Source organism: Dermacentor silvarum, chromosome 3 (genome assembly GCF_013339745.2).
Source record: "Dermacentor silvarum isolate Dsil-2018 chromosome 3, BIME_Dsil_1.4, whole genome shotgun sequence".
Taxonomy (NCBI): Eukaryota; Metazoa; Arthropoda; class Arachnida; order Ixodida; family Ixodidae; genus Dermacentor; species Dermacentor silvarum.
The window spans coordinates 230,638,034-230,654,238 of record NC_051156.1 but is presented as its reverse complement, the minus strand read 5'-3'; the positions used below and the strand labels follow the sequence as shown (position 1 = coordinate 230,654,238).

At 48.6% G+C, this 16,205-nt stretch overlaps 1 protein-coding gene across 1 annotated transcript in view; it reads right to left on the bottom strand.

The window, feature by feature from the left end:
• LOC119446853 (alpha-aminoadipic semialdehyde dehydrogenase-like) overlaps positions 1–11,767 on the bottom strand; it is a 71,752-nt gene extending 59,985 nt beyond the window's left edge. The window contains exon 1 of the mRNA XM_037711429.2: positions 11,497–11,767. Coding sequence (XP_037567357.1) covers positions 11,497–11,676 — 180 coding nt within the window. The 5' untranslated portion in view covers positions 11,677–11,767. The remainder of the gene's footprint in view (positions 1–11,496) is intronic.
• Positions 11,768–16,205: the final 4,438 nt, after the last annotated feature.

Here is a 16,205-nt window from a genome sequence, read left to right as displayed (position 1 = left end):
CTGCTGTGTCCACAAGGTTTCGGTATTCATGGATGGTACGGAGCAGGTCACACAAGAAAGCCAACATTGACAACAATCTTCGATGGTTTCTGCCTCGTTTCTTTTCTTCCTACAGTACAATGATGTCAAATTCATATTTTAAATGCTGTATTATGCCCTTTTCTAACTGGTTGTGCTGTGAACTATTATACTGTTATTGTGCATGTTTAGTGGTAGGTTCTTTCTTTTTTGCCTCTCTTTCTGGGACATATCATGCCTGCAGTATTAAATAAACAAATCTGGGCCACTGGTCACCACCCTAGGATGCCGACAGCAAGATGTGCCTCAGGAATTGCCGTACATATGATCGTGCCATGTTCATCCTTTCCAGCAGAGCTCTCGCAATAAGATGCTCGGTGCAGACACCGAGCACAGTCAGCCTCAAGTCAAAGCCCGTTTGGCAGACAGCATGGTACCAACCTTTTAATAGCATGCTTCTGTGCGAGCATTATGAGAAATTGACGGGAGAACTTCTTGACCCTCAAGCATGGTGGCGCCATCTATCCCAGCAGATGGGATGTGCTATTAATTAACTTCACCACAGAAACTATGGTCACATCAAGCCACCAAAGTAAGCAACATGTTCCTTGCGCAATGCTCCATCAAGGACTGCACCAACTTGGACATCAACCCAGCCCCGCCAACAGGCACAGCCTTTGGAAATTTCGTGAATGCTTCTCAATGTCATTGAAGAACATTTATTGCAAATGCAGTGCATTGCGACCAATCTGTGCAACGGAGTTTCAGCATGCATGTGTGATGCAATTGAGGCCCAAGTTGAAATGCTCTGCGACATCATCCTTATACAAAAGCCTTTGGGTATGAGAGTTGTTCAATAAACATGGTAAAAAAGCAATGAAATCGCCTCCTTCCACAAAATTTCTTTGCTATTTCCCTCTAGGAGCTCCACACACTTGGTCCAGCAATGATCCAACAATGCGACCATTACTAGCACATCAATGTCCCATTTACTGAAGTCTCGAGGCCTTGAATATACTCTTTCACAGTGGCAATGGCCTTGTATGAAAGAAATCGCTTGCCCCTAGCCTGATCTTAATGTGTGGCAAATCAAGAGAATAGGATGAGGCAGCAATTCAAACCTTTCCTCGTTCAATTTAGCCAATGAAACAGCAGAAGTGTGAGCTGGTAAATGTGTTTTCTTTGCAGCTCAGCAGTTGAGTCATGCATAATATTTGCCAATGACACTTCAGTCAATGCAGTCGATTCGTTGGCCATCACCTTGCTGACTGACCAAACAATCTTCTTTCCTCAAGACATTTTTACCAGATGCAGACCGCTACTTTGACTGCTGTTGTAACTCAGGTTTTTAATGGTGTACTGTATATGTCCGCAATCACAAATCAACGGCAAAGGTCTTGCGGATTGCACTTGAGCAGCGAAAAACTGTTTTGATACGTTTCACACATGAACTTTTGGTTGATGGTCAGCAATTGCAAAAAGCACTGTGCACACAATTTTTTTTCATTGCTAGTTTTTCATGCGGCTTTTTATGCACAGCACAGATGAATATAGTGCGAAAATCACCAGCCTCCTATTTTCACCAGCCCCACCAGCCGGTATCACCAGCCCCAGAAAATCACCAGCCAGTATTTTCACACGAGGTGCGAAAATACCGGCGCAGTGATTCACCTACTCTTCTAACACAGTCAGGGCTTGCAACTTTGGCAGTTCGAGCAAAACGAGCTCGTCTAAAATTTGTGCATCAAATACTACACAAGCGAGTAAAAATAGATGCTTCTGCATACGTTACCTTTTCTAAAATCCCGCATACTTCATCATAATCACCCGTATACACTAAACGAGTTCCTTTGTAATAACGATACTTTTCAGTTTTCCCCCCCCATGTTGTTCGCGAGTGGAATAAGCTAGATGCATCTATAACCAACACAGTATCGCAGTCCGATTTTGTTAAGTTATTGGATGATAAAATAAGTAGTTAGGAAAAAGCAATTCTTATGCACATATAATCATCTTTGCTATCAGCTAAAATCAGATATAATCAGCTAAAAATTTACGTCCTTTATTTCTTTCTTCGTTTTTGTAACATTTGCTCTATTTATTAATAGTATTATTGTTGTAAAATTGCGCATTGAACCTGTTTCATGTATTTCCATTTACATGTTTGGATGTTTTTGCCGTTCTTTTATAACACATGCATTGTACGTGCAATCATATGCCCACCTGCTATGGTCTCGATATGAGACTGGCAGTATTGTACATAAATATGATAGCTATATCACATGCTACCTTCATTTTGCAATCTTCTATCATGATGCGATTAATTTTTCTAACCATGTTTTGCGTGGTGAACTCAACTGGATGTCCTGCACATGCTTTTTCTTTCATTGATATTCGGCCATGCTTGATTTCATTAATCCAAAAAGTAAATGTTTTGAACTTTGTCTAACTTGGCTTTAATATATGCAGCCATTCAGTTTTTTTAACAAAGTGCGCTTAATCACTGCACGGAATTCGTCTTAATCCACTGCCTTGACAGGACGTGCAGACACGCACGTCTCAAACAGCTGCCAAGCAGAACCTGAACATCACTTAATGTGATAACTTGATATGGGTTATTTTGAAGAGCCCTGCTATCAATTCGTATACTACACATCGCAATATAGCACCAGCTCTTGGAAATTTACCTTTATTATTGAACTGCCCTCGTATCTTTTCTTGGGGAAGGAAGACTGCCGTGTCGTTTCATGTAAACTACAGTTGCCTAATACCCGGGTCACACAGGTAAATTTAGAGCCACTTTGACGGCGCACTGCTAAAGAAGAAATAAAAGTGCCCCTCGGAATTGATGGTTGCAACAGACAATAGGTGAATCAGCAGGCACAACATATATTTGTTATTTTAAGCAACGTCTGCAAAATAATAGAGTATTGAAGTTAAAGGCATATTTAGAATAAACTTAGGTGCAAATGAAGGAATTCAATGCAACAGCATTAACATCATTGATCATCACGAGCCAAGGCAAGCAGAGGAAAAATAGTGACTTCTGTTGCAGAATGACAGTTTTGATTGCAGATCGCACGGGGACGCTTATAACATTTTAAATTAGAAAATGCCTGCTCTGCATCAGTATTTTTTTTTTCTAAAGCACTGCTATTGAGGCTACACACATTGCAGCAAGGCGAGTTCACCGAACGCACTGTACTCAAGGAAGTGGAGTGTGTGTACTCCACAGGAAGCAAGTGTACTCCACAGGAAGTGGAGTCACTAGACTTTTCCAGACAGCGAATGACACAAAGTGCACCTGCTCAAGGTGACTAAATTTGCCAATGTGACCTGGGTATAAGTTTGCCCATGTGACACAGGTACCACCAACAAAAAAGGATATTTACTAAGAATAAGGCAATGCACTGGACTATTCGTAACACCCAAGTATACTTTTCGCCAATGGGCTTGAACAGACTACTGGCTCACTGTAATCAAGGGTGACTGTAAGAGGTTTCACCAAGGCTTCCGATTGCTCTCTTGCACAATCGGTCACAAAGGGTCAGGATTAAACTAACCTTATTGGTGATTTAATAGTGGCTTTAACAGAGTAGCACTTTTAATGTGAAGCTTTCTCTTGCAGGCTGCTGTATTGCACATTGGGCCAGTTCTGGAGGTAGTGCTCGCCATGGCAACAAAGTAGTGTACACATGCTTCAACGCAATCAAAATGCGATTGCAGCGTGCACATCTGCAAAGGAGGGGGAAGGAACTTCTTCAATATGCAGCGTAGAATGCAAGCGCATGCTAAGTGTTATGTCGGCCGGACGGTGCGGCCGAACGGATGCACCACACCACACATCGTAGCCCAGACGAACGGGAGCCCTTTATTGAAGGATGTCTGTCCTATATATACATACTATATCGAGTGTGGCGCCACATCTTGGCGTCTACAGATAATCGCAGATGAGTGGCGGCACCTGGTGCTATTGCACGACACTACATCTTTCCCTCCCGGGAAGAAACGTATGAATCATTAGAAAGTCCAGTCCGCACAAAGCAATCACAATTGCAGTCACTGTCTGTACACAGAAATCACAAAACAGTCACTATCTGTGTGAACACTCACTGCTGTCAAATCACTGCACGTAATCTTGGAAGCGCACTGGAGGTCTGCGATTTCTCCTTGGCCGGTCAGGCGGTGGCTCGGCATCGAGTCCATTGCCTTCTACCGGTACACTGCACTCCACCGTGCGAGAGCCTGAAGCCCGGGTATGCGGTTGCGAACCTTGCGGCTGTGGTGGGCTCGGCGGCACGGGTAGTGGTACAGGGCGTGAGGGAGACGCAAGTTGATCAGCGGAACTCGCTTCCTGCGTTTGATGCGGACCAGCAGGCGTAGTGATCCAAGTCTTCGATGGTACATCTCTCCTGTGACAGTCTGTCAACGGGGGCATGTCGTGCGCGCCAGAGATGTCTATGTTAGTTCCTTGCTCTGGCGATGCCTCTTTTGGTACCGCTGACAGCTGCGAAGCGTTCCAGGTTCGACCGTCTTCCAGACAGAAAGACCAGCGGCCGATTCTTTTGAGGATTTTCAATGGTGGTCCATAACTTGGAGTGCCCTTTGGTCCGGGAATTGGTTTTTTCACTCGTACGTAGGTGCCCACTTGGAACTTGGGGACCCTAGCAGCTCGCCGTTGATCAGCGTAGGCCTTGCTCTTCCGTTGATGCTCTGCGACTCTTTTCCTGAGCACGCTCATCTCCCGCGATGGATTTGTGCTGAAGTCGGCCGTAGGCTGACCAATTACATCCAGCGATGTTCTCATGTGTCGGCCATGTAGAAGAACGGCCGGTGAGAGACCGGTGGTGCTGTGAGGGGTGGCTCTGTATACTCCCAAGTATTCAGTCACAGTTTCCTTCACTGGGCGCTGCTCCAGCAGGGCCAGTTGAATGTACGACTTCAGTACCCGATTAAATCTTTCCACTAGACCATTTGCCTGTGGGTGGTATACGGCAGAAAAGATGTGCCTGATTCCACGGTCTTCAAGGAAGGATTCAAATTCCCTCGATGTGAACTGTCTGCCGTGGTCAGACACTATCTCTGTCGGGTAACCCTCACGTGCGAAGAGTGAGAGTAGAAACTTCGTCACCGTGCGGGAGGTAACATCAGCACAAAAAGCCACTTCTGGCCATTTTGAGAAATAGTCAACTACTGAAATGACGAATCTGCAGTCTGTAGGTGCACGCTCGAAGGGACCAACAATGTCAATAGCTATCTTGTCCCAAGGTTTGTCAGGAAGAGGGATTGGCTGCAGTGGTGTGGGCGAGTTCTTGGCACTTTTGTCCGCGCTCTGACAAATGGCACAACTGCGGATAGTTGTTTCAACGTGTTTGTCTAACCCTGGCCACCAATACTTCTCTCGTAGGCGTTGTTTGGTTTTCACGATACCAGGGTGTGATTCGTGAGCCAGCTGGAGAAAAGTGGCTGTGAGCTTGGCGGGGACTACGATGCGCTCAGTACGCAAGAGTATGCCATCAACCACTGTCAACTCCTTTCGGACTTCATAGTAGGGAGTCAGGTTAAGTGCCAGGTTTTTGCGTGGCGGCCACGATGTCTGTACGTAACGGGCAACGTCTTGGAGAGTGCTATCCTCCGCGGTTGCATGCTTCAGTTCATCGTGATGTACACACATTACCAGAGACACTATTTCTTCTTCTGACTCGGGGCCACCTTCAGTGTCTGGAAGAGGTAGCCGGGACAAGGCATCAGCTACCTTGTTGTGCTCACCACGCCTGTACTGCATCGTGAAGTTGTACCGCAGTAACCGTGCAGTCCATCTTGCTATGCGGAGTGGTCGCTGTCCTGTGCCTTGAGAAGAAAGCAGGGCTACTAGAGCTTGGTGATCCGTTTGCAGAGTAACTGGACGACCCCATAGGTACACATGCCATTTCTCTAGAGCCCACAAGCAAGCTAGAGCCTCACGTTCACCAGTCGAGTACTTCCGTTCTGCTTCCGTCAATGTTCGTGACGCGAATGCCACAGTTCGAATGTGCCGACCATCAACTTGTTGCAGTACCGCACCTAAACCATATGCGGATGCATCGGTGGCCACAATGACGGGAAGTGCTGGATCGAACATTTGTAGTACCCTGTGGGAGGCTAGGAGGCTCTTTACTCTTGTAAGACTGTTCTCAGCAGCAGTGTCCCAGATAAAAGGAGTGTCCTTACGAAGAAGTCTGCGCATGGGCTCCACTTCCTCTGCTAGGCGTGGAACAAATCTAGCATAGTATTCTACTAGTCCCAGGAACGACCGGAGCTTGCCAGCATCTGTAGGGGTGGCAGCGTGAACAATGGCGTCAACTTTGGTCTGAAGGGGTGCTACTCCTTCGGCGCTAACGCGGTGACCAAGAAACGAGAGTTCGGATGTGTTGAAAACACATTTGTCATTTAGCTTGAGCCCAGCGTGTGAAATTCGTTGCAGGACTTCCTCTAAGTTCCGCATGTGCTCTTTCTCCGACTTGCCGAAGATGATGACGTCGTCCAGGTAACAGAGAACGCCTTTGCATCCCTGTAGAATTGACGTCATGAGTTGCTGGAATGCTGCTGGTGCTGAGGCTAGGCCGAAACATACTCTCTTAAATCGAAAAAGGCCATCGTGCGTTATGAACGCTGTAATATCTCTACTGTCTGGATGAAGCAGAACCTGGTAGTATGCGGAGGCCAAATCCAACTTAGAAAAGTAACGGGCACCGTTCAGGGCATGCAGCAACTCTTCTGTGTGTGGCAGGGGAAAGCTGTCGACCACCACAGCTTTGTTAGCTTCGCGGAGGTCCACGCAGATGCGAATGCTGCCATCTTTCTTGCGAGCTGCAACAATAGGGGAAACCCACTCTGACGCATTTACGCATTCAATGACATCAGCAGAAAGTAGGTTCCTCAGTTCGTCGCTGACTGCTTCTCGCACTGAAAGTGGTAGGCGTCTGAGCTTCTGCGTGACAGGAGCTACCGACTGTTTGAGCTTGACCCGATGCTGGACACCTTTGGCAAGTCCTAGCTCTGGTGAAAACAAGTGTTCGAACTTGGCCCATAATGAAGTAGGCATACCAAACTTGGGTGGACCCAGTGGTGGCTTCGTGGTGGGCGGAGACAACTTGTTTGTGTTCTGCGAATGCATTTCGGGGCGTAGGATTTTGGGGCCTTTTGTGTCGACGTTCGGTTCAACGGCCATATTAAGGCAGCGCAATTCTGTGCCTACAATCTGGAGACCAAGAGCTTTTACAGCATCAACACCCAGGAGTGATGTTCCACCTGGTGTAACGTGAAACGTTACTACAGCCGTTTCTGATTTGTACGTTACGAGGGCGGTGAACTGGCCATGCACAGGAATTTTCCGACGTGAAAAATCCAGCAACGTTATTTGCGACTTTTTCAGCTCAACTTGGTCTCTGAACCGGCTCCTAAAGTTATGTTCTCCCATTATCGACACAGCTGAGCCAGTGTCCACTAAGAATGTTATGACGCACGGGCGTGATGCCAGAGCAACAGGTTGAACCCCGACATCAACGTAGACGCCCGTACGCTTCTCAGCGTGAACAGTAAAAATATTCACGACACTCTCAGCGTCTTCCTCTGAAACGATTTCGGCAACTCGAGCCGGGCGTCTTCCACGTCCGCGACGCGAATTTCGGCAGTACTGTTGAAAGTGGCCTCGGCGGCCGCACGCGAAGCAGGCTCGACCGCGGGCTGCACAGGCTGACGGCTGGCAGTTTTGTGCGCCGCAGTTGCCGCACACGTTTGTGTTTACGGAGTACGGGACGACGGCGCTAGCAATCTCCGGCGCAGGCGGACGAACGAAGCCGGAGCGCGAAGAGCTAGGCGTACTACGTCGGTCGGTACTGCTGGACTGGCGTACATGTCTGCGACGGCCTGTCGGGTTGCGTCCGCGGTTATGTTGTGGTACTACTCGATCCACAGGGGCTGTTCCGAGAGCTTCGGATTCGCGCTGCACTTGCTCGCGAAGAAGCGCTATCTCCACGGCGCGGTCAAACGTGAGCGCGTCACCCTCGAGCAATAGCCGCTCCCGTAGGCGCGGGCATGTGACCCCGGCGACGAACTGGTCGCACAGATTTGTATCCGCTTGCGCGGCAAAGTTGCATGACGAAGCCAGTTCGCGAAGCGCAAGAGCAAACTCCGATATCGGCTCACCGTGCAGTTGACGACGGTCACGGAAGCGATGTCGCTCGACGCGTACGTTGCAAGTAGCGGAAAAGTGTCGAGCCAGGGCTTGAACAGCTGCGTCATACTCGTCCGGTGGCTGTGCGAGCTCGGCATCGGCTTGTTTGATCTCTGTCGTTCCAACTGCAGCGGTGGTTGCAGAAGGCGTAACCGTCTGAAGGGGGGCGGTTCCCGCACTCGGATGCGCGGGCGGGTGGTCTGGGGCGTTCGATGGTGGTGGCGGTGGCAGGGCGTCGAAAATTCGTTGTCCTTCAGGTCCGAGGCAGTGCAGAAGGAGGGCTCGGCGGCGGGCCGCCGATAGCTCAGACGCTCCAGAGGCGAGCGTGAAGTTTTCAAACAGGCGCAGCCATCGCGGCCAGGGGATGGCGGGCGTGCCTGGTGAAACGAGGAACGGCGGCGGCGGCGAAATTCCGGGTAGCATCCTCATCGCCAGTTTGTTATGTCGGCCGGACGGTGCGGCCGAACGGATGCACCACACCACACATCGTAGCCCAGACGAACGGGAGCCCTTTATTGAAGGATGTCTGTCCTATATATACATACTATATCGAGTGTGGCGCCACATCTTGGCGTCTACAGATAATCGCAGATGAGTGGCGGCACCTGGTGCTATTGCACGACACTACACTAAGCACAACGAGGTGGAATGGCAGTGAACATTTTGCTGAATGGAGCAGCCCTGATACGCAACAAAGATTGGCTTCGAAAGCCACTGCACATGTGCCTGTAAAAGCAATATGACAGGTGCCATCAATATGTTGAGATGGGACATCAGTGGAACATGATACTGCAATGTTTTATAGGTGCAAACAAGTACTGTGACAAAAACATCAGAGAGGACAAGTTTGGTTTGGCATGTGCCATATACATAGTTTGCACGTGACGTCATATCCGCCGCCTGCCCCGACCGTCCGCCATCGCTAGGCACCTCGCTACTAGCCGCTGGCCCGCTGCGTTTGTGTTCGTTTCTACGTGTTAGGGCCGCGTGTTTGCTATTGTGAAAGCTTTGCGATGGCAAAAGTCAGGAGCCCTGAATTTTGCCCTTTCTACATGGACGAGCTTGTAGGGCCGACGCGGGTTCGCTACAAAGAAAAGGTCGGAATGTGCGACGGCGTGGACCCATACTAGCTGCACGTTGGCGTGGATACCACACCCGGCCACGACGTACGTGGATATTATTATCTTGTCCCGTCCACGAGCTACGTCACGCAGAACGAAATAAAGGCTTACAAATCGCTGAAGGCGCATAATTGCTTCACGAGCGGTTGGGTGAGGAAGGTTGCAGCGAAGCGCCTGTCGTTGGGTCTTACCATCATCCTCGGCGAGGTGAGTCAATGAAAGCATATGTTTCTTGGCGCGCGGCAGAGAAAACTATCTCAGTATTTTTTGTGCTGCTTCATTCAGAGAAAGCTTTCTTGCCACAATGGTTCACCTATATGCACTTTTCCCCAAACTTCAAAACGTGTGTTCGCTTCTTTCTGCGAGTTTTGGTTTAGAGTTAGATGCATGTCCGTGCATGTGAATTTTGTTGCGTTAAATAGAAGTAGCCCACTATATTGAAAGCATGCAGACATTCAAATATTTCTTAGCATATCGCTAAGCGAAGCACACATACCAAGAAATGACGATGCTAAGCAGCTTGTAGGCCGTTAAAAAAATTGGGGTTTTCCGTGCTAAAATCACGATCTAATTGTGAAACACGCGGCAGTGGAGGGCTCCGGGATAATTTTGACCACCCAGAGTTATTTAACGTGCACTACAACACAAGTACACGGGCGTTTTTCAGAGCGGTAAAGGCGACTATGCGTGTGGGAGCGGGCGGTCACCAACCAGTACGGGGCTTTTGCTGCCGCCCTTTTACGATCATGCGTGATGTGCAGTGTTTTGGCGTGTTATATTCTCGCCCGAAACAAAGTGACGACACGCACGTTGTCCAGGTCCTTCCGATTTATCCGTGAAAGCCACAGGCACCGACGTTTCTCCGACAGCATTCTTGTGCGTTCGCACTGCCATGTTCTTACGTTTGGTGTGGACCTACGCCCGGTTCTGCGTAGCTTGGCTTTGCGGCAGTGGTACTTCTTGTGCGGCAACCGAAAATCGCGCAGATTGGCATAATCACGACGCGAGAAAGAACTTCGGATCAACAACGCGTCAGCGCGCGCAGCCTGCCCCAGCACGCTTCCGCAGGCCCGCAGGTGCCTAAAGATGGCGGACAGGCTCGCGGACCGGTGCGGAAGTGACGCACGTGCAAACTATGTATAGAGTGGTTTCTGTGGTGTTGTGGCTTATGCCAAACAAGGCATTCCCCCAGTGAAAATGTGTCCGTTGCTGATAAACATCAATGAAAGCTTCGTTTAAACAAATTCCCACCGTACGTGGAGGATCGGCACTTTTTTCTTGGCGACGTCATAAGCCATGACGACGGGCGCCCTCCGAAAACAGCAGCCATCCTTACACCGTCTGACGAGGTGCTTCACATCAAGTGCGTTGCGTACCTTACGAAAGGCGACGTACAATTCACATGAAAACTGCCACAAAACGAATCATTCAGGAAACTTGAAACCAGCTTGCTATTACCACCACAAGTATGTCGAACAAAGACGCCAATCAATAGAATAAAGTCCAGGCTGTGGTTGCAACGTGAAACAATGTCAAGCTTTGACATGCCCCCCGTTAAACTCGTTAAAGAAAAAAAAAATTGTTCAAGATGGGGCAGCATTAATGCGCCATTGTGTACATTCATGGCCTTGAGTGCCACAAATTTCACGCGACACTAAACAATTTGGCTGTTTTTCATTTCAGTTTCGGCTCCTTTTCTTGAGTACCCAACGGCAACACTTGTGTTTCTTCCTCGACCCTCTGCTCGACACACGCAGTACTAGCGACGTGTGAAATGCCTTTTAAAAAGAAGTTTTGACGCCCTGCTGAATATGAAGGGTGCAGGATAGCACGGACGCAGAATCTCCTCGGGAGTACTAAGGAAATTTAATCTGTGACAACGATGAGCATATACTAAAAGCACCGTGCAACGCACGCTAGACGAGGTTTGCGATTCGATTAATCAGACGTTTTCTGCAGAAGCCAATGCAGGTTCGGTATTTACATCAGCTTTTACCTTGAGACTTTGAACGGACGGAGCGTGCATGAGGATATAAAGCAGAATAGTCAGAAATGTGCGACCCATAGCTCCTGCGCTCACGCCGGCATGCAGCACACGTGCGCTTATCAGGGGCGACCTCCAGAGAGGTCATGGGAGCTCACCTGACCGCTACCTCGCCACTGCCCGTCGTACACTCCCAAGTTCTTCTTCGACAGGCCAAGGTCTTTGAGAAACGAGTACTCGGCCTCGTCGACCAGAAAAGACGCCATTCTCCTGCCCGAACCAATGACTCTCGAAGCAGCAGTAAACTTGAAGCCACGACGAACCAGCAGCAGCCACATCACGCCCACTTCAGAACCCGTGAAATGATCTCCGCATGGCTGCCATTGGCTGCTTTAAAGCAGACGCTCAGTTAATTGATGGATGGATGGATGGATGAGACTGAACCAATGCCTCCTTTACTAGATGCCTGCCGCGTCGCTCGCTTTCCCATTGGAGCGGAGGTTCCCGTAGTTCAGGGTGGTCGCGGAGAGACGGCGCTCGATGCCGACCCTACTTCCTGTTGCAGAGGAAGTGACGATTACGAGGCTGGGACGCGCTCGACCAATGGCTTGACGAGAGACCGCGGGTCCTGCCTCCGGGATTTCAACAGACGCCGCTGTAATCTCGGAGGCAGGGTGTCGTGGTTCAGGTTTGGAGCGGCCGCCGCAGCTAGCGCTCGCAGCCGACCCCGGTGGAGGAGAGGAAAGAGGAGAGGGGTAGGAACCAGCTTCTCGGCTCACGCGGCAGGCATCTTCTAAAGGAGGCATTGACTGAACCTAGAGTACGGTGGCTAGATGGGTAGGTGTGCCCACGACCAACTGAACTCCTGACCTGCAAAGATCTCCCTGCTCCAGCACTCCTGGTCTAGTTCACCCTTTTTGCCGCTAGGGATAGAACGTACTAGCAGAGTGGCGCTAGTTATAACCTGTTCGCTGTCGTCTGCTTCTGTGATCTCTTCCAGCGTTCGTGCCGCTATTTCGGCAGCCAGAGATTGTTTGCATTGTTTTTAAATGCATAAATTCACGAAAATAAAAAAAGAAAACAAAATTTGCAAATGATTGCTTCTCATTTCAATCACGAGATACAGTAGGAAGAGCGGTGCAAGAAAGGAAAACAACGAGTACAGCCGGCAGACGGTAACATTTGATCCCGTTGCCTTCGCAGTAGGGGGAAAAATCTGATTACCAGAAGTTTATATGATAAAATATAGTACAATGAAGTAATAATTAAATACAATAATAAAGAACTTGATATATTGATATGAACAAGGAAATTCAAAAGAATCACGCAGACGATATGTATAGATAGTTTGCACTACACCGTGGTTTGCACATACGTCATCACGGATGCCATCTTTAGGTACCAGCAAGTCGAGAAGCGGCGTAATCAAGAAACATGACAGCATGACAGCACGACAGGCGCGTCTTGCGTCGAACTTCAAAGCGATAACAGCGATAAACCTGTGAAAAACAGTCAACGTCAAAGCGATAACAGCGATAAACATGTGGAAAACAGTCGCCGTCAAAAAGTAAAACAGAGTGCCCGTGATAAGACGGTGCACTGACGCCATCGTAGCCGCCATTTTTAGATACTAGAACGGTGGGAGCACGGGTGGGAGCTGCCTCGGTGACGTCACATGAAAACTATCTATACGCAGACCACACACAAACTGCGTGAATCTGCAGACGCTGCAGAAGGCATGTAACTTCAGTCTTGGCTACATGCAGCTTTCTTGAGTTAATTACAGATGGGATAACGTAAACGATCACATTATGGTATACTGCTGTGTGCCATCATGTAAAGCAGAACAAAGCAAGGACTCTAGCATCAGTTTTCACAATTTCATAAAAGCTTTGCGATGCATATTTGACGGGCCGAACAAACACGTCAACAATCGCTCGATCAGTTAGTGTGTGTGTGTGTGTGTGGGGGGGGGGGGGGGGGGCGGTGCGGTGCGAAATTTCCGCATAATGGCAAAGCTAGAAAGAATTCGTGTACTATTTTACGCGTTCTTACACACCACTACAATGAGTACATTTAAACAATTTTGACATACTAGCTATTGTATTCGCGATAAATGCAATTGTCATATATGCTAGCAGCCCGCTACAGAAGAGCAGGCGCACGAACGCCGCCCAGCCTAAAATCCCTATATAAGAAAAGTACCGCCATCTACTCTTTCCTCCGCCGCCTCCTCTCCTAAAGCGCTTGCTTTTTTCTTTACTTTTTGCTTGCGAAAGCCAAGTCGACGGTGGCGCACCTAGAAAGTCCACGTTGAAGCTTTCAGGCCGGGCGCGCGCCGCCGCCGCCGCCGGCGACTGCGGCTGCGCAGAGGACTTTCAACATGGCTCTGAAGCCACTGTAGCTCTGAGGCGGAAAAAAAGAAAATATAAAGAAGTGAAAAGCGCAAGCTATCGTCGTCCAATCGGAGATACAGGAGAGAGAGAAGCGGCGTTTATCGAAGGATGGCGGTACTTTTCTTATATAGGGATTTTAGCCCAGCCGCCCGCCGAGTAGCAGACGGATGGATGGATGAGGCTGAATCCTTTAAATCGGGCGGTGGCATACGCCACCTAGCCATGACTATTAACATATTTTGTACTTTGTGGTGGGTGAAATTTTACCCCTGCCTTGATTTCATCCACCAATCAGATAACCTCCGTTTGGTTATTTCTACCCGCTTAAAGTCTATTTTGCCTTCACTGTCCCTAAACCCCAATGCTTTGAAAAAAGCAGCCCCGTTTCTTTGCACTGTAGGGTTAAGGCCTTTACAGAAAAGTATGAGGTGTTCAGCCGTTTCCTCTTCTTCTCCACACGCACAGCACAACGTGTCTATACCTTGGTACTTGACTCGGTACATCTTAGTCCGCAATACTCCCGTCCTGGCTTCAAACAACAAAGAGCTTCCCCTAGAATTATCATATAGATATTTTCTTTGGCAATTTCTTGCTTGAAAGTTCTGTAGGTTCCCAGTGCTGATTTCGTCTGCATCCCTGTTTTCCACAGACCCCTCTCTGTTTCTTTAACCTTTTTCTTAACCGTTGTTTCCTGGTTTGCACCCCTCCTGCAGTCCAAATATTTGATTGACAATTTTCTGGTCCTCTTCCGCCATTTTGTGTCAACATTCCTCATGTACAAATAACTGAAAACTCTCTTTGCCCACCGCTTTTCTGCCATTTCTCTCAATCGCTCCTCAAATTCTATCTTGCTGCTGGCTTCCCTGCCCTCGAATGACGTCCATCCCATGTCACCCTGTACCCCCTGATTTGGTGTATTTCCGTGTGCTCCCAGAGCCATCTCCCTGCGATCTCCAATTACCCCTGTCTTGCGCTAGCGTATTCCAACTTGCGCCTGCAAATTTCCTAACTTCATCATCCCATCTGGTTTTCTGCCGACCTCGACTGCGCTTCCCTTCTCTTGGTATCCATTCTGTAACCCTAATGGTCCACCGGTTATCCATCCTACGCATTACATGGCCTGCCCAGCTCCATTTCTTCCGCTTAATGTCTTAACACCTTAGGAATACCATCGATCCCTTAACAGCAGCCACAGTTGTGCCTAGTCACCACCAGCCCAGCGTGTTCTCCGTTCCAACACCGACAAACAGAGAGGAAAAAAGAAAATAGTGATACGTCATCGGACGAGGCCCCGCCCCTACACGGATTTCTTGCGAAAACAGTCGCACCTCAACCACGTCGTCTGCTATCTGCTATGGCGTTCGCCATGTCGGTGCCCACTTCTCGGCAGAGCACGGTTGGCGCGCTGTTGTAAAAAGCTTTTTGAGGAAAATAAAAGCATTTTTGCGCATGAAATAACACGAATAAAATTCATTTCAAGCGTTAGCAGTTAAGGGGGTTCCATTGCTGGTCATTTTACTATTTCATATAATTCTAAAACAACCAAAAACAACAGCTGGTACTTTTTTTCTTTTTTCATACAGTTTCAATAGTGTTTTCTTACACTGCATGATCCTTTTACTGCCTTTTTCCGTGGCGGGAGGTTGTTGGTTTTGTATTGTTAAGTAAACAGCCTAGCTGTACTATGACCCGTACGTCGATGCTGCGGTTACTCGTAGGCAGTGGTAAATTCTACTGAAAAGGAACAATGGATGGCCTTCCGAAGGGGTAGGGGGGACACGTATATATGGAGCCAGTGCCTTCTCTATGCACTGATGAAGCGAACCGTCACATGGCATCCAGGACACTTGTCAGAAAGCATTTGTGCTTTTTGACAAGTGTCAACCTCAAGTGACTGCCGTGACCTGAAGTGACTTGCCAAGTTACAAGCCGCTCATGCATCATCTATGTTTCTTCCTTTTCTGTGTCTTAATTCGCGGCAAAGTATGTCCTTAATTTCCCTGTGAGACAACTTAAATAGATACTTTTCTGCTTGCAAAATAGGGGAGGAGGACATCGAGGCACCCTACTGCCACCTAAAGCCCATTTTCCAGGGGCTTTACTGCCACCGAAGCGGCGGAGATTCCGAGGCCGCGGAGGCCGCATGGCAAAAATTAACCAACGCTGCATCAACGACATCTAGCAAGAACTTCCCGATGTAATAAAAATATTAAAACGTGATGACTTTAAGTACTGTAATTATCATGCTGCATGCTGTAGCTACTTTACTGTTCTGGATAGAGTATAATTCTTGTGCTAGAGTGACCTAGAATATTCTAGGTCACTCTACTTGTGCAGTACATGTCCAAGTGGCGGTCGCTGGAACTAGCGGCGCTGCAGTCGCAACATTTTCAGCGTTACGTTGGTTAGTAACGTTCACGGCAGTGGCGCACCGACGGGGGGGGGGGGGGGGGGGGGATTCGGGGGTTGTA